The sequence below is a fragment of the Labeo rohita genome, chromosome 12, assembly GCF_022985175.1.
Source record: "Labeo rohita strain BAU-BD-2019 chromosome 12, IGBB_LRoh.1.0, whole genome shotgun sequence".
Classification (NCBI taxonomy): domain Eukaryota; kingdom Metazoa; phylum Chordata; class Actinopteri; order Cypriniformes; family Cyprinidae; genus Labeo; species Labeo rohita.
The window spans coordinates 29,551,634-29,574,142 of NC_066880.1; the positions used below are offsets into that span (position 1 = coordinate 29,551,634).

The window sequence follows — 22,509 nt, forward strand, 5'->3', positions numbered from 1 at the left end:
ACTGAGAGACCATTTTGAAGGCTCAGGAAACCTTTGCAGGTGTGTTGAGTTGATTAGCTGATTGGCATGTCACCATATTCTAATTTGTTGAGTTAGTGAATTGGTGGGTTTTTGTAAAATGTGAGCCCAAATCATCACAATTAAAAGAACCAAAGACTTAAACTACTTCAGTCTGTGTGCACTGAATTTATTTAATACACAAGTTTCACTATTTGAGTTGAATTACTGAAATAAATGAACTTTTCCACGACATTCTAATTTATTGAGATGCACCTGTATATGACGAAATTCTGATGCTTGTAATGTAAATAAATGAAATCTTTATACTTACATAAAATGATCTAAATATTAGTGATCACTCTATATCTCCAATAATATGTCTTTGTAAGATGAGATTGAAATTATACAAACATATAATGCAATGCAATGATGAATGAGAGATGAACAAATAAATGTTCCTCGAAAGATGTGAGATGTTTTGGAGACTTGGGAAGATCATTCCTCCACTGAGGAACAGTGAAAGTAAAGCTTCTAGAAACAAATGTTCCTCAAAAGATCCTGGTGATCAGATTTGAGATTTAAAAAATGATTCATGGAGAATCAAGTAAAGCCAGTCTGCTTCAGTCCAGTAAGTGTTCATCTGGAAATATGACTACAGTTATTCTTATGTTTGCTTGATAAAAATCAGATTTGACAGCAAACTGACATATGAAGGACCAGCTGAAGGTGGACATTTGTACAATTACATGTCTAAACAGTCAATCAGACGACAGAAAGCATGCAGTAAATTGAGTGTGACAGGTTTAACAGCAAAGTTTTGATCAATTCTTGTTTTGTACTTGATTATGAGCTGTGTGTGAGTGAAGTCTCTCGCTCTTCTGCTGTTCCTGTCCTCAGGTCATGCTGGCGGCGTCCTATTGGTCTCTCCTGGCTCCTGCTATCGAAATGGCAGAGGAGTCTGGGAAATATGGCGACTTTGCCTTCTTCCCTGTCGCTGTGGGTTTTACACTCGGGGCTCTGTTCGTTTACATCGCAGACCTGATGATGCCTGTTCTGGTGAGTTGCACAATCATTTCCACTATGTGTTAGAAACAGGGGACCTTAAATAAAATACTGCAATTGAACTGCAATAAAATCCATGTAATAAATCAAAAGTGTTCACAGAAATCACTTTGCATGAATTCAATGGTTTAGTTTAATATGCAATATGCAGGTATGCATGTATATATGAAGAGTTCATTTGCAAAAACCGATAACTCCCGATAGAAATCACGTTTTTTTTATTGCACGTTCCAAGTAATATCAATCAAAATGCAGTTGGGTTGTTTTGATTTAAGTAATAACAACTTAAACAAATAGAGGTAATTTGCAAAATTAAAATTTATTGAAAGTATGTTTTTTTACATATTAAACATTGGTTTCATAGCAAAAGCAGATAACTCCAACAGTTGTTTTTTTTTTGGCAAAAGCAGATAACTCTACATTTCATGTTATATTAGTAGTAGAATTCTTATTAGTTTTGTTATCAGTATTATTTTTAGTTTTTTCCCTTTTTTATAGAAACACTAAATTACAAACAATATCTTAAGCACCACCACCAGTCCTAAGTTCAGTCAACATGACAAATATGCATTCATAATTACTAATTCATTCTAATTACTAAAGTTTAATGCTACATTATCATACTGTCATATTATAACTCCTGACTGATTAATGCTAAGTGTCAGATACTAAAAAACTGTGCCATTAAGCTTTATATGAGATGTTTAATATTAGTGAATAAACTAAAAATGTCATTCATTTCATTTAAATTTCATTAATTTAACATATTTAATATTATTTGACATTTTTGAACTTTTTTTTAAAAAGTAACAGAATAGTTACTTTCCCTGGTAATTAGCTACTTTTATAATGATGTAACTGAGTTACCAACTAAGTTACCATTTGTGAGAAGTAACTAGTAACTATAACTAATTACTTTTTAAAAGTAACATGCACAACACTGATTATAACCTGATCCCTGAAAACCAAGTCTTGACTCTCAAACAAGTCTTTAAAGGGGTCTCAGAAAGTGAGGACCGGCCAAAATGTTCTCACTTTACAAAATTGTCCTCACTCCGATGGTCTAAAACTCAAACCGGCCCTCACAAGTGCACACACACACACACACACTACAAAGTGACAGGGTACAGCAGGTAAAGCACAGTATAAGGATTGGAGGGACTTGAGATGATTCATGATTCCGTAACCAGTTTTGTTCTTCCGTCTTACATTCACTCGGATGACCTTCAGAAAGTTCAGCACTTCCTACACACACTCTTCCTCCACCAGTTTCATTCAGGTTCTTTCTTTCATCTTTTTCCTGATTTCCATCTATCTCATCTCTCTCCACTTCAATCCCATTTTTCACACAGGCTCACTAATGTCTTTCTTTGTACGAGTCTCTCTCATGCCGTCAGACTCGCACGCGCTCATCGCCTCTCTTCTGTTTCACACGGTGCTGGGTATTGATTCTGACAAGCAAAAAAACAAGATATTGTTCATTTACATCAGATTCACTGGCCCTCACGCACGCTGCTGAATTTAATGCGATTGCAGTAACATAAACAGCTTTCTTTATTAATGTGTAGATGTCATGAGGCTCTCAGGTTAACAGCCTGTATCTTTCACACTAGCGTGTATTATTCCATCATTAATGTATCTGTGAACCCATTAGCCCCTGCTGTTGTGTGAGACGTGAGGATGAGAACTAACTAACATTTTGTTTTCATGAAGGATGTGTGAGTAACTAATAGTAGCAAGCTCTTCAGTTGGCTCTAATCTTAAAGTGTTAGTTAAAAATAATCATTTTATTTTTTCACATTCATGATGAAATTATTTATAAATTATTTATTATTATTATTATTATTATTGCTTTTTGTTATTTACTAAACAATTATGAATCTTTCTTGCAAAAACACAAATATATTTAGTATATAGTATGTGTGTGTGTATTTATTTATTTATTTATTTATTTATTTATTGTAGGTGCATATTACACACATACACATTTGTTTTTAGATTTAGTTTTTGTTTATATTTAGATTTCTTTTAATATTTTAATATCATATTTATTAATATTTATTAATAAATATTGGGTAAATGTAATATGCATTATATTAATAAGATTTATTAATTTGTATATGTATATTTATTTATATTTGTTACTTAATACAAAAAAGTTACACATATTCATATTTATATTATGAATATTTTTTATAATTAATAATTTTTAATTAAAAAGTGATGAAATATAACAAATCATGTATATATATTTCTATGTATATTTATTAGCTATAAATAAGTGTATTTATATGAATAATTTTTTAAATATAATTAATATATGCAAAGTGTAATATAGTTATAAGTAAATGACTATATTTATATATATATATATATATATATATATATATATATATGTATATATAGTATATATATTATTTTATTTTTATTTTTTTGCTATAAATAAATATATATTTATGAATATTTTTAAATATATAATTAACTTGTATGCAAAATGTAATATATATTTATAATAAGTTAATTTACAATATATATAAAATAAAATAAATAATATATATGTATGTTTATTATTAATATATATTACACCCAGTTTATTTATATATTTATATTTATGAATATTTTTAAATCTATACAAATATTTAAATAAATCATAGAATATTTTTAAAATCTGAATATATAAATGTAAATCAAAATATATTGTTGTAAGTCTGAATATATAGAAGTAAATCAGAACATTTATTTATAAGTGACAACATATAAACATAAATCAGAATATAAAGAGAAAAATATTAATATATAAATCTAAATCTAAATCTAAAAATTAATTTAAGTAATCTGAATATGTAAATGTAGTCTAAATATATAAAAGTATATTGTGAATATGTAGTTAATTCTGAATATATAAATATAAATCACAATATATAGATATAATTCTGAATATATAAATGTAAATTGCTATATATATATATATATATATATATATATATAGAGAGAGAGAGAGAGAGAGAGAGATACAAAACTGAACATATAAAAAAATAACAAATACACACATTTATTTGGTTTTAGTTTTAAGTGCATTTATGCTTGCATATTAATTTATGTATTATAAATAAATATTACATGCACATTTACGTACATATTTATTTTTATGAATATTTTAAAATATTTACTACCTTTGATTTATGTGCAGACTGTAAAATGTATTAATAATAAGTAAATAAATCAAAAAATGCTACATATATCCTGACATAATTTTCGTTTCAGGCGCTCTTAGCACATTGACAGTGCTGGTTGAATGTAGTGACATTGTAATCAGTGTGAAATACATGTGCGCGCTCTCTGGACAAACCCCGTCCTCTTGTTTGGACAGCTGGTGTAGTCACTTTTACTGGCACTGTTGGCAAACAGTTCGATTGAAAGAGCGTGAGATGCCAACCCAGCAACCCCCAGCAAAGCCATTGCCATGGCTCCTCTCCAGACACGCGGATCACACGCCGTTCCTCCTCCAGCGTTTCCCACATCCTCTATTGTTTTCCTGCTCCTCGTCCGCAGGTCGGGTGACTGAACACCTGTCAGCAGCTGTTGTAGGCCAAGCTGCTGCAGGATTGAGTGTCTGGACAACTCAGGCTTTCTTACACACAGACTCATCTCGCCGCTTTGTCGCTCTGATTAGTTGCCTGTTTACTGTGGACGAAGTTACAGTATAGTTTGCTCTTGGGATGTTTTATGGGTGGAATGGTTTTGTTGTGAGAGCAGCTCTGGCTCTGATCTGAGGTGGAGCAGTGGGAACATCAAACCATTGTCAAGAACTCTTGGGTCTCTTGGGTACTTGTTTACTGAGGTTGAGAGATTAATGTAAAAAAACGTAGAAACCATCTGTGTGTTGTGTCCGTGTGTGTGTGTGGATGGGCTGTTTGTTGGGCTTATGCAATGCAATGATCTCATTGACTTCATGTTAAAGCCTGAATGATTGTTTCACTGAAGTTGTTTAGTGTGACACATTGTTGATTAGATTTGCTTTTGCATTCTTTATTTCCTTCCTTTCTTGCTTTACTTCTTCATTATCTTCCTCCTTATTTCCTTTTCCCTCTTCCTATGTCTTCTCTTTCCTCTTTCTTTTCCTGTTCCTTTCTTTCCTTTCCTATGTCTTCATAAACTTTGAAACTTCGAAAACGTTTTCACTTTTCTTTTCTTCTCTGTTCTCTCCTTCCCCCCTTCCTTCTTCCCTGCTTCCGTTTTCCTCACTTATTTCCTCATGCTTGTCATTCTTAATATTCATTGTTTTCCATCTTGACTTCCTTCTCATTTTGTCCTTTTTTCTTTCTCTTTTTTATTTCTTCCTTGTCGTCCTTTTTCATCTTCCTTCATTCTTTTCCATTTTCCTATTTTCTTTCTTTGTTCCTTTTTCTTCTCTTCTTTTTCATCTCATTTGTTCCTTCATCATTCTCTTTCCTTGTCCTCTTCCTTCCTTCCTTCCTTCCTTATTTTTTTCCTTTCTTCCTTCATTTATCTTCTCTTTCTCTTTCCTTGTTGTCTTCTTTTCTTCATTTCTTCCTTCTCTTCCTCTTTCCTCTTCCATCATTTTTTTCTTTCATGATTTATTTTTCTTCTTTCCTTGTTCTTTTCTTCCTTCCTTCCTTCCTTCCTTCATTTGTTCTCCTTTATTCTTTTTATTCTTCTTTTTCCCTGTCCATGTTCATTCTTCCTTTCATTTTTACTTTTTTTGTTCTCCTTTATTCCTTTTGTTTTTCTTTTTCCTTCCTTCCTTCCTTCATTCTTCCTTTTGTTTTTCTTTTTCCTTGTCCTTTTCATTCCTTGTTTCCTTCCTTCCTTCCTTCCTTCCTTCCTTCTTTTTGTTCCCTTTTGTTCTTCTTTTTCCTTGTCCTTGTTCATTCTCTCTTCCTTCCTTCCTTCCTTCCTTCCTTCCTTCCTTTCTTCATTTGTTAATTTTTCTTCTACTTCTCTTTCCTTGTTTGTCCTTCCTTCCTTCCTTCCTTCCTTCCTTCCTTCCTTTTCTAATTCATTCTTTTTTGTTGTTCTTCTCTTTCCTTGTCGTTCTTCCTTCCTTTTTTCCTTCCTTGTTCATTTTTTCCTTTTTCTTCTCCTTTTTTGTCCTTGTTTGTTCTTCCTTATTTCCTTCTTTCCTTCCTTCCTTTTTTCATTTGATTTTTGTTCTTCTCCTCTATCCTTGTCATTTTTCTTCATTCTTTCTTTCCTTCCGCTTTCATTTTTTCCCTTTTTCTTCTCTTTCCTTGTCGTTGTTCTTCCTTCCTTCCTTCCTTTTTCATTTTTTCCTTTTTCATCTCTTTCCTTGTCCTTGTTCGTTTTTCCTTTCCTTTCCTTACTTCCTCTTCCTTCATTTTTTCCCTTTTATTCTTCTTTTTCCTGGTCCTTGTTCATTCTTCCTTACTTCCTTTCTTAATTTGTTAATTTTTTCTTGTCTTTCCTTGTTCTTATTCTTCCATCTTTATTTCCTTCCTCTTTCATTTGTTCCTTTTTATTCTCATATTTCCTTGTTTATTCTTCTATCCTTCCTTCCTTCCTTCTTTCTATCCTTCCTTCACCACTTCTTTCCTTTCTTAATTTGTTCATTTTTCTTCTACTTCTCTTTCCTTGTTGTCATTCTTCCTTGCTTATTTCCTTTTTTATTTTTTCCTTTTTCTTCTCTTGTCCTTGTTTGTCCTTCCTTCCTTTTTTAATTTATTCTTTTTTGTTGTTTTTCTCTTTCCTTGTTGTCGTTCTTCCTTCCTTTTTCCCTTTCTTGTTCATTTTTCCTTTTTCTTCTCTTTTTTCCTTGTTTGTTCTTCCTCCTTTCTTTCCTTTCTTTCTTCCTTTTTTTAATTTATTCTTTTTTGTTGTTCTCCTCTATCCTTGTCCTTTTTGTTCATACTTTCTTTCCTTCCGCTTTCTTTTTTTTCCCTTTTTCTTCTTCTTCTCTTTCCTTGTAGTTGTTCGTTCTTCCTTCCTTCCTTCCTTCCTTCCTTCCTTCCTTTCTTCCTTTCTTTCTTTCTTTCTTTCTTTCTTTCTTTCTTTCTTTCTTCGTTCCTTCCTTCCTTCCTTCCTTCCTTCCTTACCTTCTTCCTCCCTTTCATACCTAACTTCCTTCCTTCCTTCCTTTGTTCATTTGTTCATTTTTCTTCTACTTCTCTTTCCTGGTTGTCATTCATCCTTCCTTCCTTTCCTTCCTCTTTCATTTTTTTCCTTTTCTTCTCTTTTCTTGTCCTTGTTTGTCCTTCCTTCTTTTCTTACTTCCTTCCATCCTTCCTGACTTCCTTTGTTCGTTTTTCTTCTTGTCGTTGTCCTTCCCTCCTTCCCTCCTTCCTTCCTTCCTCTTTTCTCATTTGTTTTCCTGTCTCTCTCTCTCTCTCTGTGTGTTGATGTAATCCTAACTGCAGTCAGAGGTGAAGTTTGAATGATAAGTGACAGGTCTGGCTATCAGCTGAAGGGTTGACACATGCTATATCTCATTACCCCATGTGTTAACCTGCCCTTATCTTTCCTCATTAGCGTCTTAAAGGCTATTTTCTCTTGTCTGCCCCACGGGTCCCATAATAATGCAAATCACTGTATTATTTTTTTCGCTTCATTTGCCGCCGGCGTGCTGGGTGGATGCTGGTCTGGACGCTGCTCTGTTTCAGCTGATTACGGCTGTCAGAGCGACACTCCACTTTTAATGTCACTCCCAAAATACACACGGCTTGTTTCATTTCTCTCATGCCATCAGACAGATGGTAGCCATGTATTTTTATTGATCTACAGGGCCAGGAATGATGGAAGATTATTTTTATGTTTGAAGATGACCACCCAGCAACTGAACCTAACAAAATATATTATTGTTTCATATTTTTAAAATTTTATTTAAAACTTTTTTTTATAATAATATATATATTTTTAAATATTACATGTTTTTCCCAATATTTGTGGCAATTTGTTACATAATATTTTGTATGTTTAAATGCAGTTTCATTGCCAATTTGGGAAAAAAAATAGTATTAATAGCAGATTAATTTTCTTAATTCATCCAATATTGACAGATGTCGTGTAAAAGTTAGTTTGCAATGCAACCAGATTGTTATAGAAAATGAAAGACTACAAGCAAAACTTGTTTACAGAGAGAACCAATCTTTTTGTTGTTGGTAATATGCATTCCAATCTATGTGACCGGAATGAATTGGCCTGTTTGTAGTGTCTGCGATTCACTCCTGCTCACAGATGCGCAATTAAAAAGCTTTCATCTGACTGCATCAAAGCGAGATCAGACTAGAGGAACACAGGATCCTCAAATAGCAACCCTTGAGTCCTCATCTTGATGTGCTGCATAGCATCACAGCTCGCAGACACTCGATCTCATCACTCATGCATATTCTTCCTGTAATGACATTGAGTGCAGACTCTTAGAAAGCCATTCTCTCCTTTTAGAGACTGATCTGCCTCCGATTAGCATCTTTACGTGGGGTAGAAAATCGCTTTAGTCCGTTTCTTGTTCTTTTTCGGTGTTACTATATCTGTGTCTAACCCTGTCTGGCGTGTGTCAAGCTCAATAACGCACACGACCAACCAGGCGCTGGTTGGAAAAGACGTAAGCAGAGGCTTTCTGTGCTTGGACTGTTTCCACTGCTGCATCTTTTAGGTCAAAGACAAATCAGCTTTTTTATGCATTATTAAAACGATATGAGTCAAAACCCTCTTAACCACAATATGATAAAAAACATTTCAGTAAATAATTACATGTATTCACATTAATCAGTGGAAAACCTTTTAGACTGGTTCAGCAAATTATTTACGCCAGTGCTGGTTTGTACTTTTAGCCATGCGGTTTTACATTTACATGCATTTAGTGGATGCTTTTTTCCGAAGTGACTCACTATGAAAGCTATAGGACAAAAAAGGTAGTTGATTTAGTTTCATCTCTCAATTCTCAGTTTACATTCACGATTCTGAGTTTGTATCTTGCAATTTTGACTTGTTTTCCTCTAAGTTTTAGGTTTGCATTTTGCAGTTCTGTTTTTGACTTTGTTTTTTTCTTACAGTTTTGACGTTATGTCTCAGTTTGTATCTCAAAATTCTGACGATATATTTTGTTATCTTTACTTTAGATCTTGCAATTTGTCACATTGCAATTGCAATTTATAGTCTCAATTGTGAAGTAGCATTTCACAATTCTGACTTTAAATGTCAAATTTCTGACACTAAATTTAAATCTCAAAGTTCTCACTTTATTTCTCAATTCTGATAACTTTTCCCCCACAGCTGCACTCTTATGTCTCACAATTATGACTTTTTTTCTCAGAACTGCAAGTTTAAATCTTGCAATTCTGACTCAAATCTTTTAAATCTCGTTTCTGTCTTTATATCTCAATTCTGACTTCTTTTTGCCACAATTGCATATTTATATATCACAATTATGACTTTTTTCCTCAGAATAGCATGTTTAAATCTTTAAAATTCGGACTCAAATCTTTTACATTTCACAGTTCCACAGTTGTAAGTTTAAATCTCAGTACAACTTTTTCCCTCAGAATTGCAAGTTTAAAGCTTTCAGTTTCACAGTTCTGTCTTTATATCTCAATTCTGACAACTTTTTCCCCACAATTGTGTTTATATCTCATAATTAATTTTTAATAATTGTAATAATTGTTTACATTTCACAATTCTGACTCAGATTTTTTTACATTTCACAGTTCTGTCTTTATAGCTCAATTTTGATTTAATTTAGGCAAAATTGTAAGTTTATATCTCACAGTTATAACTTTATATCTCGGAATTATATCTTACAATTCTGACTCAAATCTTCTAAATTTAACAGTTCTGTCTTTAAATCTCAATTCTGATTAATTTTAGCCAAAATTGCGAGTCAAAATCTTGCAATTCTTTCTCAGATCATTTCGGTCTTATTTTCTGTCTTCATATCTCAATTCTGACAACTTTTCTCCCACAATTGTGTGTTTACATCTCACAATTATGACTTTAATTTTCTCTCAGTTCTGACTTTTTTTTTTTTTAATTAATTAATTAATTTATTTATTTTTTGAGAGCTAAAAGTTAAACTAAAAGTTAAAATCTCGCAATTCTGATTCAAATCCTTTAAAGCTCACATTTCTGTCTATATCTCAAATCTGACATCTTTTTCCCCGAAACTGCGCATTTACATCACACAATAATGACTTTTTTTCCTCAGAATTGCAAGTTTAAATCTCACAATTCTGACTCAAATCTTTTAAAGCTCACATTTCTGTGTCTATATCTCAAATCTGACATCTTTTTCCCCGAAACTGCGCATTTACATCACACAGTTATGACTTTTTTTCTTAGAATTGCAAGTATAAATCTCACAATCTCATCACGTCTTTACATCTAAATTCTGACTTCTTTTTGCCACAGTTGTGAGTTCATAGCTCACGTGATTTTTTTTTTTCTTGGAATTGAAAGGTTAAAATCTCACAGTTCTGACTCAAATCTTTTACATCTCACTGTTCTGTCTTTGTATCTCACATTGCTGACTGTAAATCTTGCAATTCAGACATGAAAAGAATTGCACAAAAAAAGAAAAATCTGACTTTAAAAATCAATCTTAGGCAACTGTGTGTTTATATCTGTTATTCACAATTGCAAGAAAAAATTATGTCCTAATATAAACTTTTTAAAAAGTCTGAATTGTGAGATAAAAAGTCTTCTTTTTTTATCCTGTGGCAGAAACGGGCTTCCATAATGTACAGTGCAGTGCACTGAATTAAATTGCATTGCGTTGAAGGTGTACATTATATCACTTCAAACCCATGACTTTATCATTGCTAATGCCACGCTCTACTGTTTGAGCAACAGGAATGCACAATTTTAGCCATCCGTTTCAGATTTCTGTGCTCTTTTTGCCTCATCAAACCTTGCATCATACTCGTCCACTTCGATCTCGCGCTTGTTATGTGCTTTATAGCTGAACGTCTCAAACACAGAAAGGCAAGACGCCTGTATGTGTAGTCTTTCGTCTTTAGTAAAAATCTGGTATTATTGAGTTAAAAGATCATTTTAAGCTCTAAATGTGCTGAAACGTATTGATCTGTTTGATCTTACTTTATAGGTAAGTTGTTCTGATCAGATGCATTTAAATGAATGCAGTTCATGTAAAAACTGTACAGGAGTTTCATAGAAACACTGTTTTGTTTCAGCTGTTTGAATGAAAGCATTCATTTTAATTCTGTGTCTTCTGAGTGTGCTTCATAGCGTTGACCTTGAATTTTTAATACGCTTGTGTGTGAGGTTTTACCTTGGAGTAACTTTGAGTTTCACTTCTTTTTGTTGTAGTCAGAGTTTGGTCATTCATCAGCGGCTTGTTCAGAAAGCCATAGAACACTTCAGAAAGGAGCTAATCTATATTTAATGAATGGAGAGCCGGGGAAACGTTCGCTCGTCAGTCATTGTGTCATAAGCTGAGTTCCAAATGCCACAGAATGACGCTCGGCCTTAAAGGGTAATGAAGATCTGTTGTGCTCCTGTAATATATTTTAACGCCCTTTTCAGTACCTGGATGTGAAGTTTCTCAGCCGTTTCGTGGCGGTGTAGGTTTGTTTGGGTGTCGCGGTCACCTCAGTCACGGACTCCTTTTAGCCCCGGCATTAACATGCGTTTCGGATGATCTGACCGCGAGCGCAGACTACATTTTGAGCTGTCCAGAACGGTTTATGATCTGATCACTCAAACCACATTTATAGTGTAAGTACTAATATTTCCCAAATGTGTCCTGGACACCAGCGACAGACCACCTATCAACCTAAAACGCTTTAAACCTTTGCTGGTTATGTGCAGAATTGAAAATGTCTAATCAAGATATTTGATGATTATATATGTTTTTGAGATGCATCAGAACTCTGCTTCTTTTGTTGTGTTTTAATGCATCATACTAAAGGTGTAACAATTAATAGATAAGTATTATAATGTACTGGTTTCAATTATGCATGCAGTCAGTGCACTATATGGTGGATTACAAGGCGTAATTAATGCAAGTAAGATGCATTAATGCAAGCAAATGCAAGTAAAATACTTGAAAAAATGCATTATATATAAATGTTATGAATATCGTTTAGATCAAATTTTAGTACATTGAAATAAAATGCTTTAAAAATATTGCTAATGAATTTCACAAATAATTAATTAAATTAAATTAAATAAATTGATTAATAAAAATGTTGAGTAACACATTGAATTAAACATGACATTTTTAAATAGAAATGTTTTTCTTGTAAACAATTCTAAATTAAATTATTTTAATTATTACAAAAATTTTTAATTAATACAAAAATATTGTAAAAAAAAATGTAATAATATAACTTGTAATTAGTTTTCCTTTAGTATTTGTTTTATTTTGGGAACAAATTGATTTTTCTTGTAAACAATTATAAATTTAATTATTTTAATTATTACAAAAAGTATATATTTTAGTTATTACAAAAATATTTCAAAAATTATTTCTTCACAGTGTAATTAGTTTTGCTTTACTATTTACTTAATTTTGGGAACATGTTGCTTTCATAATATCATGCTGCTTGTATTTTCTGGAATATTTTGGTTTTTTTTTTCATTTGAAGCATGCTTACATGCTGAATTTCACAAATAATTAATAAAATAAAATAAAGTTAAGTAAAAAAATAATTGATTAATAAATTTTTTTTAAGTAACACATTGAGTTAAACATGAAATTTTTAAGTAGAAATATTTTTCTTGTAAACAATTATAAATTAAATAATTTAAATTATTACAAAAAATGTTTTTAATTATTACAAAAATATTTACAAAATTATTTTGTTAATGTAATTAGTTTTGCTTTACTATTTACTTTTTTTTTTTCATTTGAAACTTGTTTACATGCTGAATTTTACAATTAATTAAACATGAAATTTTTAAGTAGAAATATTTTTCTTGTAAACAGTTAATAATTAAAATATTTTAATTATCACCAAAAAAAAAAAAATATATATATATATATAAATAATTAAAAAATAATTTCTTTACAGTATAATTAGTTTTATTTACTATTTAGGTAATTTTTGGAAGATGTTTCTTTCATAATATCATGCATCTTGTGTTTTCCAAAATATACCTTTTTTTTTTTTTTTTTTTTTCATTTGAAACATGCTTACTGCTTTTCAACGATGCAATTTTAACCCAGTTGCATAATACAGAAATATTTTTTCACACACTGTGTAAGTGAGTTAGCATATGTAAAATGTATGTTTTATGAAAGCCATTTATATTTGAGTGTCTTCAGCATTAAATCCCCTATTACACGCAAGCCACATGAAGTGACATTATGCATCCATTTAATCATGCATTTTGATTCAAGCCTATGAATTCAATTTACTGAGTGAAAAGCAAATCAAGTAGTTAAATGCAGTAAATCAGATTTCAATCTTGGCTTAATCTGGTTAACGGTAAATTATAAAACACCCTGGAGACTCACAATGGATATACCCAAAGCCCTCGACAGCTCAACTAGGGCTGCAACACAATTCTGCATTAGTTGTGGAGTCTGAGTGTAAGAGATGTGGTTAATTGCGTCAGGTTTGTTTCACCTTTGCCCGGCGGTGCTGGTGAAGCGCTGACGGCCCCGGCGCTCATCCCTGCAGCTTGTCTACAGGGTAAACCAGGAGCTTTCAAAGGCAGCCTTAAAGTGTGTTTGGAGGCCAGAAGACATGCTGGAAAATACATAAAGTGCTCGTGTAGAACAGCTGAAGGTCTTTGAAGTGTTGTCCATTTTCAAAGCAATTTCAGGCAGACGGGCCTCCCGCTGCTGACGCCGACCTTCAGTCGCACGTTTGATTAAGACACGCGGTTTTAGAAAGACTCTGTGTCTGATGTAAGAGTATGAACTATGGCTGCCAGTTGATTATGCATTTTAATCTATTTTAAATCAAATTAATTATGTGATATGCTCATTTATTCATTTAGGTTAATCACATATGCTGGATCAACACTTGCTGAGAAAAGCCTCCAAATGAAGATTATTCTAAGACAATATTATATCAGTGATATGATTATAGTATTTATTAGTATTTAGAATAATTTAGATTAATTTTTGTTTTTGTTTATGTAATTGTAGTACTTTATTTTCATTAGTTGCCAAGGGAACATTTCTATTTTATTTTATACATACATATATATATGTAATTTTATTGATTTTATTTAGTTGAGAGCACCTATTTTTACCAGAAAAAAATCTGCAAATAGTTTAGTGAACCAAAAATAATAAATATTCAAGATAATTTCGAGGTAGATTATAAATTTGCTTTAGTAAATGACAGTATAAAGTTAAATTTTCACATTTTTTAAAATAATTATACAGTATTAAGGTAAGTATTATTCATATAATCATTATTTAGTATTAATCATTATTTTCAATTAAGTTTTAAAAATAGCTTGAGATAAAACATATTAAATGTAAATTTATTAATATTAATTAATATGAATATTAATTGACAACAATAAAAACAATAAAAATGGCTATTTTCAAGAAAGCTTTAAATATAGTTTGAGATAAAAGGCATTAATATAAATGTATTTTTAATATTAATTGATAAAATAAAAATCTATATTTCTAGGGGTTTTAAAAATAGCATGAGATAAAAAAGTGCTAAATATTATTTGTGATGACAGTAAAATATTATTTTCATTATTTGTTACAAATATCATTAATTAATATTAATATTAATATTAAGTTAGAAATATAAATTATCTTCAAGAAAGATTTAAATATAGTTTGAGATAAAAAGTTAAAATAAAATCATTAATTTTAATGTTACTTCATAAGTAAAATAAATAAATCAAGTTTTAAATTATAGTTTACAGTAAAAAGGCTTTTTTTTTTATTTCCTGCTGTATTTATTTCCATTGTATGCTTTTTTACAGATTAATAAAAAATTGCTTTAATAAAATGACAGTATAAAAGACAATCTTTTAATGTGTTTGTGTGTATATTTATTTATTTATTTATTTGCCAAGGAGGTCCAGTGAAAGGTGATAATTTAGTTTTGTTCTAATTTATTCCCTGGCATTACATTTAAAAATCAGTTTTAATTGATATTGAGTTTTTTTGATTAATTCGGTGGATCTTGAAGTAAATCATAGATCATAAGCGCTGCTTCAGGCTTTGATCTCATATGTTGATGCAGTGTTTATGGAAATGATTCAACGCTCTTCATATGGCAGCGAGGTAAAGGCCACCGCTCGTGTTTTCCTCTCTCTCAACTCTCATCGCTTTCTGAAATACCAGGCCATCGGCCGGCCATCGTGATAATGAGCTGAGGGGGTTTAAGGTGGATTTATAGCGGGAACCTCCCTTCAGAAGACAGCCGATTACTTAGAGAGGAGCCACACTGTCCTACATGCTCAATATCAGCTTCATTTCATTTGTGTTTGAAGCTAAAATCAGCTGAAAGCAGCGTGTCATCATCAAATGACCTGCACGTTTAGAGCCGCTGAGAAATACTGCTTCGGCTTTGCTGAGAAATGACTTTCATGCATCCACCTGGGACTGTATTTCATTTCAAGTGTGGCTCATCTTGATGTCTGTGGCCGATAGCACTGCACAAACGCATCGAAACAGGTCTCCGTGACCGCTGACGTAACTCCTGCTTCACTGTACAGCGATACGGTGGCGTTTGCGGGCAAACGGTCAGAAAGAGACGAATGAAAACCAGCTGCAAACTGACTTCTGGGTCAGAATCGTATAAGAGTGTCTAAGATAGAGAATCAAGTTTGAAACTCATGCACCAAGTGCTTTTTGTATCCGTGTTAGTTTCATTCGGTTTTGAAAGGTGTTTCTAGTAAATAACATGTTTTCCTTACACCTGAAACACACGTGAGAGCATGCATCTTAATTATTTTTTGAGGGAAAAAAAAAATGTTTACAAATATGATGAACTGGTTCATATTAATCAGTTTTATGAAAGCTTTAAATATAGTTTGAGATAAGAGGCATTCATTTAAATTTATTAATATGAGTATTAATTGCTAAAATAAAATAATACAATTTTTAAATATAATTGTAATAATATTAATATTAATTAATAAAAAATCATTATTTTCAAGAAAGTTTTAAATATAGCTTGAGATAAAAAAAGTTAAATATAATTGTAATAATATTACTATTAATTGCTAAAAATAAAAAAAATCATTATTTTCAAGAAAACTTTAAATATAGCTTAAGATAAAAGGCATTATTATAAGTTATTATTAATTAATATTAATATTCATTCATAAAAATAAAAAAGTAGTTATTTTCAAGAATCTGGAGATAAAAATGTTAAATATAAATTAATATTAATGTTAATTGATAAAAAATGAAAATTTATTTATTTTCAAAAGAGAATTAAATATAGTGTAAGACAAAAGGCATTAACATTTTTTTAGCATTAATATTCATTCATACAAATAAAAATAATTTTCAAGAAAATTTTAAATATAACTTGTGCTAAATATAAATTTATTCATATTATTATTAATTGTTAAAAATAAAAAAAAAATTTAAGAAAGTTTCAAATATAGTTTTAGATAAAAGGCATTTTTACAAATATCATTAATTCATATTAACGTTAAGTAAGTGTAAAATGTAAATCTTTAGTAGAGAAGTGTAAATCATTAGTATTAATATTAATAAAAATAAAAAAAACATTTTTTTTAAGGATGCTTTTAATATAGTTTGAGATAAGAGGCATTTATGCAAGTTTGTTAATATTAATATTCATTCATAAAAATATAAGTCATTATTTTCAATTTTCAAAGTTTTAAATATAGCTTAAGACTAAAGGTGCTAAATATAAATGTATTAATATTAATTGATAAATATAAACATTTTTTTTCAAGTAAGTTTTAAATGTAGTTTTAGATAAGACATTTTTACAAATATCATGAATTCATATTAATATTAGGTTAGAAATATAAATAATTATTTTAAAGAACGTTTGAAATATATCTTGAGATAAAAAGTGCTAAATATAAATGTATTAATATTAATAATAATCGATAAAAATAAAAATAAATAAATACATTATTTTCAAAAAAGCCTTAAATACAGTTTGAGATAAAAGGCTTTCATATAAGTTAATTAATATTAATATTCATTCATAAAAATAAAAATCATTATTTTCAAGAAAGTTTTAAAAAAATATATTGAGATAAAAAGTGCTAAATATAAGTGTATTAATATTACAATTAATTGATAAATATAAAAAACATTATTTTCAGGAAAATTTCAAATATAGTTTTAAAAGGCATTTTTACAAATATCATAAATTAATTCACATTAATATTAAGTTAGAAATATAAATAATTATTTTCAAGAAAGTTTTAAATATAACTTCAGATAAAAAAGTGCTAAATATAAATGTATTAATATTAATATTAATTGATAAATATAAAAATCAAATATAAAAATTAAATATGGTTAAAGATAAAATGCATTTTTACAAATTTAAATTCATATTAAAATGACTTCAGAAATGATATAAATAAAAATATTTTAAAGAAAGTTGAATTAGTTTACAATAGAAGGCTTTTTTTCATACATTTGTATTATATTATTAACTTTTTTTGCATGTCAGTTGCATCGCATTGCTTTTAGTGAACAGTAGCTTTTAATTCTTTTTTTTTTTTTTTTTTAATAATAATACAAGAATTGCGTTTATTTAATGAAGTTTTTCATCATTGTGATATCAGTACAGTATCATTTTTATTCCAATAAATATTAAAATAAATTTTAATTCAGATTTTAAAATGTAAGTTTTGTTAACTGCATTAATAATTTTTTTTTTTTTTATATATATATTATTTAACTTGTATAACTATAGCTAAAGATTTGGCTTCGGTTGAACTATACATTAGGAAAAACATTTTTGCCATTGTATTATTATGCATAATATGAGCCAAAAGTCTAGACAGAAGAAAACAAGTTTGCCCTTTTGTTTTACTTTGTATTCCCAGTGTGGATCATAAGCATTAATATATCACACCCGATCCATGATTGTGTTTCGCAGAAACCTCAGGCCGTTAATATGTCGGCGTTCGTCTCCAGACGCGCTCATCTCTCGCCGTTGACGTGAAGATATTGCACTGCTAATCATCAAAGTATCTGCTCATCGTGGCCTGTTGCTCTCTCGTCTGCTCCTTGTTATCTTTAATAGTAATTAACTCGGGCTTGACTCGCCAGAGACTGAAAGCGCAGGAGACATCCGGCAAACTCTCGCAGGTTAATCACGATTTGGTCTTCAAGTGTAACGGCCCGGTGGTTTGGGAGATTGTTCGCTCACGCGGCCAAAATACTCTCCTTAATTGTGTTTGTTCCTGCCAGTCATGCTTTTGTTTTGTCTGTCAAATGCAAATGAAGCTTTGAAGGTGGCCGTCCATATTTGAGATTACACTGGAAAATGGATGCCGGTTTTGAAGATGAGAATCGTGTTTGTTTGATTTATGCTCTGCGAGGAAAAGAAATAACGTGTTCGATTGCAGGCGTGCATTAAGTGAGAGCAGATGGAAAACCATTGTTTGCAGACAGTGGGAGTTTACAGAGTAATAATGTTGTGGGTGTGGAATAAAACCTCAGGATAAACTGGAAATGGAAAATTGCATTTAAAAACTTCTAGATGCTCGTGATTCAACAACAAACTATTGCAGCTTACTGTTAATGTGTTGACATTACTGTGTAAGTTTCCACTGTTTTCAACATTGCTAATAATCAGAAATGTTTCTTTAGCAAATCAGCAAATTAGAATGATTTCTGAAGGATCATGTGACACTGAAGACTGGAGTAATGATGCTGAAAATTCAGCTGCGCATCACAGAAATAAATTACATTTTAACAGATATTCACATAGAAAAATGCTATTTTAAATTTTAATAATATTTCACAATAGTACTGTTTTTCCTGTGTTTCTTGATAACATAAATGTAGTCTTGATGACCAAAAAGAGTCTTCACATTTTTTTTAATTAACTGACAGTTATATACACTACCAGTCAAACGTTGTTGTACAGTGAGATTTTTAATGTTTTTTAAAGAATAAAATAGTTTTACTATTTCAAAAAGCTGTTTTCTACATGAATATATTGTAAAATGTAATTTGTTTCTGTGATCAAAGCTGAATTTTCAGCATCATTACTCCAGTCTTCACTGTCACATGATCCTTCAGAAATCATTCTAATACGCTGATTTGCTGCTCAAGAAACATTTTTTATTATTATTAATATTTAAAACAGTTGAGTACATTTTTTTTCAGGATTCTTTGATGGACGTAAAGATCCGAAGATCTACATTTATCTGAAATAAAAAGCTTTTGTAACATTATACACTGATAATTATTTTTAAGAAAGCTTTAAATATAGTTTGAGATAAAAGTCGTTAATATGCTTATTAATATTAATATTTTAATAAAAATGTAAGTAAATTTTTGCATTTTTACAAATATAAATTCATTGATATTAAAATTATGTCATAAATAATATAAATAAATACACAAAAAAATTAAAAAAAAGTTTTCAATTAGTTTACAGTAGAAGGCTTTTTTTCCCCATAAATTTGTATTATATTATTTCCTTTTTTGCAAGGCAATTTTAGTATTTAGAAGATTATGCTATTGTTTTTCACAAATTGTGTTAATTTAATGAAGTTTTTCATCATTGTGATAGTACAATATAACTTTTTATGCCAATAAATATCTGAATTCAGATATTAAAATGTTATTATGTATTACTGCATTAATATATTTTAATATGTTATTTAACTTGTATAACTTTGGCTAAAGATTTGGCTTCAAACTATACATTAGGAAAAACATTTTGGCCATTTTATTATTTTTAGCATCATTACTCCAGTCACATGATCCTTTAGGAATCATTCTAATATTCTGATTTGCTGATCAAAAAACATTTATTTATTATTATTATTATTATTATTATTATTATTATATTGAAAACAGCTGAGTAGACTTTCAGGTTTCTTTGATGAATAGAAAGTTCAGAAGAACAGCATTTATATAAAATAGATTTTTTGTAACATTATAAATGTATTTATCATCACTTTGGATCGATTTTAAGCATTCTTGCTAAATAAAGGTATTAATTTCTATAATTCTATAATGTTTTTTGAGCAGCAAATCAGCATATTAGAATTATTTCTGAATGATCATGTGACACGTGACTGGAGTAATGATGCTGAAAATTCAGCTTTGATCACAGAAATAAATTACACTTTACAATATATTCAAATAGAAAGCAGCTATTTTAAATAATACAAATATTTCACAATATTACTGCTTTTGCTGTATTTTGGATCAAATAAATGCAGGTTTGGTGAGCAGAAGAGACTCCTGTAAAAAAACAAACAAACATTAAAAACATTGTCTGTTCTAAGTTTTTTTTTTTTCTAAATTATGGAGTGACAAAATGAGACATTTAAAATTCCCTCTGTAAAAATATTTGACTCTAATGTAATATGTCAAAAAAGTTAAACAAGAATTTTGAAACTGACTTCATCCAGTGTTTAGATTTTTGTACTAGAAATGTATGCAAATTAGCACATATTTCATTAAATAATGGCTATTTAATAAACGCATATTTAAGCCTAGCATTTTAGAAAATTTGTAATGCGAAAAATGTTTGCAATTATCAACTGGGTAAGTATGGTGATAACTATTAGTTTTTTTTTTTTTTGCCCTATTCACCTGCAATGTCTCGCCGTATTTTTGAAAATTAAGTCTCCTCTGCTCACCAAGCCTGCTTTTATTTGGTCAAAAATACAGTAAAAAATGTGAAATATTATTACAATTTAAAATATCTGTTTTCTATGTGAATACATTGTAAAATGTAATTTATTTCTGTGATCAAAGCTGAATTTTCAGCATCATTACTCATCTCCAGTGTCACATGATCCTTCAGAAATCATTCTAATATGCTGCTCAAAAAAACATATTTTGGATCAAAAGTAGGCTTGGTGAGCCGAAGAAACTTCTTTAAAAAAAAACAAAAAACATTAAAAATCTTTCTATCCAAAAACTTTTGACTGGTAGTGTATATTTTCAGCAGTGCTTGTGTAACAGATTCACTAGCTTTAACAGTACATTTCAATACGTTTCAATGGAATAACACACTGAGACAGCAGGCGCTGTCGGGCGTCAGAGGACCTGCTGTGAGTGACGTTCAGATTATTCTGCAGAATCCACAGGTTTGTGTTGTGGAGAGATTAAAGGACAGAACTTTCACTTTGCTGCAGTGTTTTGCTGAATCTTTATACGTCATACTCGTTTCAACACCAGAACAGACAGACGATGCTTTACAAAACCAGAAAAACGGCTCTGCTGGATGCCATGAACTAGATGTCGCATCCAGAGTTATATTGAAGCACATTGTTCTGCACCCGCTGCGTTATACAAAAACAGATCTGGTGTTGAGAAAATAACCCTACAAAATGACCTTAAACCGTTTTTGAGTAGAAAAATAATGCAGTATCTACACTATACTGATCTAAAGTTAAGAATAATTACTTCTTTTTAAGTGGAGACACTGCAGGTAAAAACACTGTTTTTTCATGCACCTGTCAAGTTTGAGGTTTTGGGCTTTTTGGTTTTTCATAAAGTGTTTTTTCAGACTAGTGGAACCAAAACATCCAAAAGACACTGTTAAGTGTTTCTTTTATAGCACTTATATAGCACTATCTATTTGTGTCAATAGATTTCAGTTACAATATATATTTTTAAAGGATGTTTTCTCCCACAGTGAGCAATAAATCTCCACTTCAGTAGCACTTACACATACTGAACTTTACATTTTTGTTCCTGTCTATATTCTGAAGGTTTTTAAAGAGGGATTTGTTCATATATGATTTGCTTGATTTTATACATCATTTTATTTCTCCAAAAAAAATATATAGTTTTCTGTCTGTTTTAAGTTTTTTTTTCTAAATGGAGTGACAAAATGAGATTCTTAAAATTCCCTCTGTAAGAACATTTGACTCTAATATGTCAAAAAAAATAAACAAGAATTTTGAAACTGAGTTCATCCAGTGTTTAGATTTTTGTTCTAGAAATGTATGCAAATGAGCACATATTTCATTAAATAATGCCTATTTAATGAATTCATATTTAAACCTAGCATTTTAGAAAACTTGTAATACAAAAAATGTTTGCAATTATCAACTGGGTAAGTAAGGTGATAACTATTAGTTAGGTTTTTTTTTTTTTTTTTAACCCTATTCACCTGCAGTGTCTCACCATATTTTCAAAAGGACGTTTCTTCTGCTAACCAAGGCTGCATTTATTTGGTCAAAAATACAGTACAAAAATGTGAAATATTATTACAATTTAAAATAGCTGTTTTCTATGTGAGTAAATTGTAATATGTAATTTATTTCTATGATCAAAGCTGAATTTTCAGCATCGTGACTCCTCTTTAGTGTCACGTGATTCTTCAG

At 30.3% G+C, this 22,509-nt stretch overlaps 1 protein-coding gene across 2 annotated transcripts in view; it reads left to right on the forward strand.

Annotated features, from left to right (window-relative positions):
* LOC127173962 (zinc transporter ZIP11) overlaps nucleotides 1-22,509 on the forward strand; it is a 165,867-nt gene that overhangs the window by 17,989 nt on the left and 125,369 nt on the right. For both annotated transcript variants that reach the window (XM_051124094.1, XM_051124095.1), the window contains exon 4: nucleotides 898-1,056. In XM_051124094.1, the coding sequence (XP_050980051.1) occupies nucleotides 898-1,056 (159 nt within the window). The remainder of the gene's footprint in view (nucleotides 1-897; nucleotides 1,057-22,509) is intronic.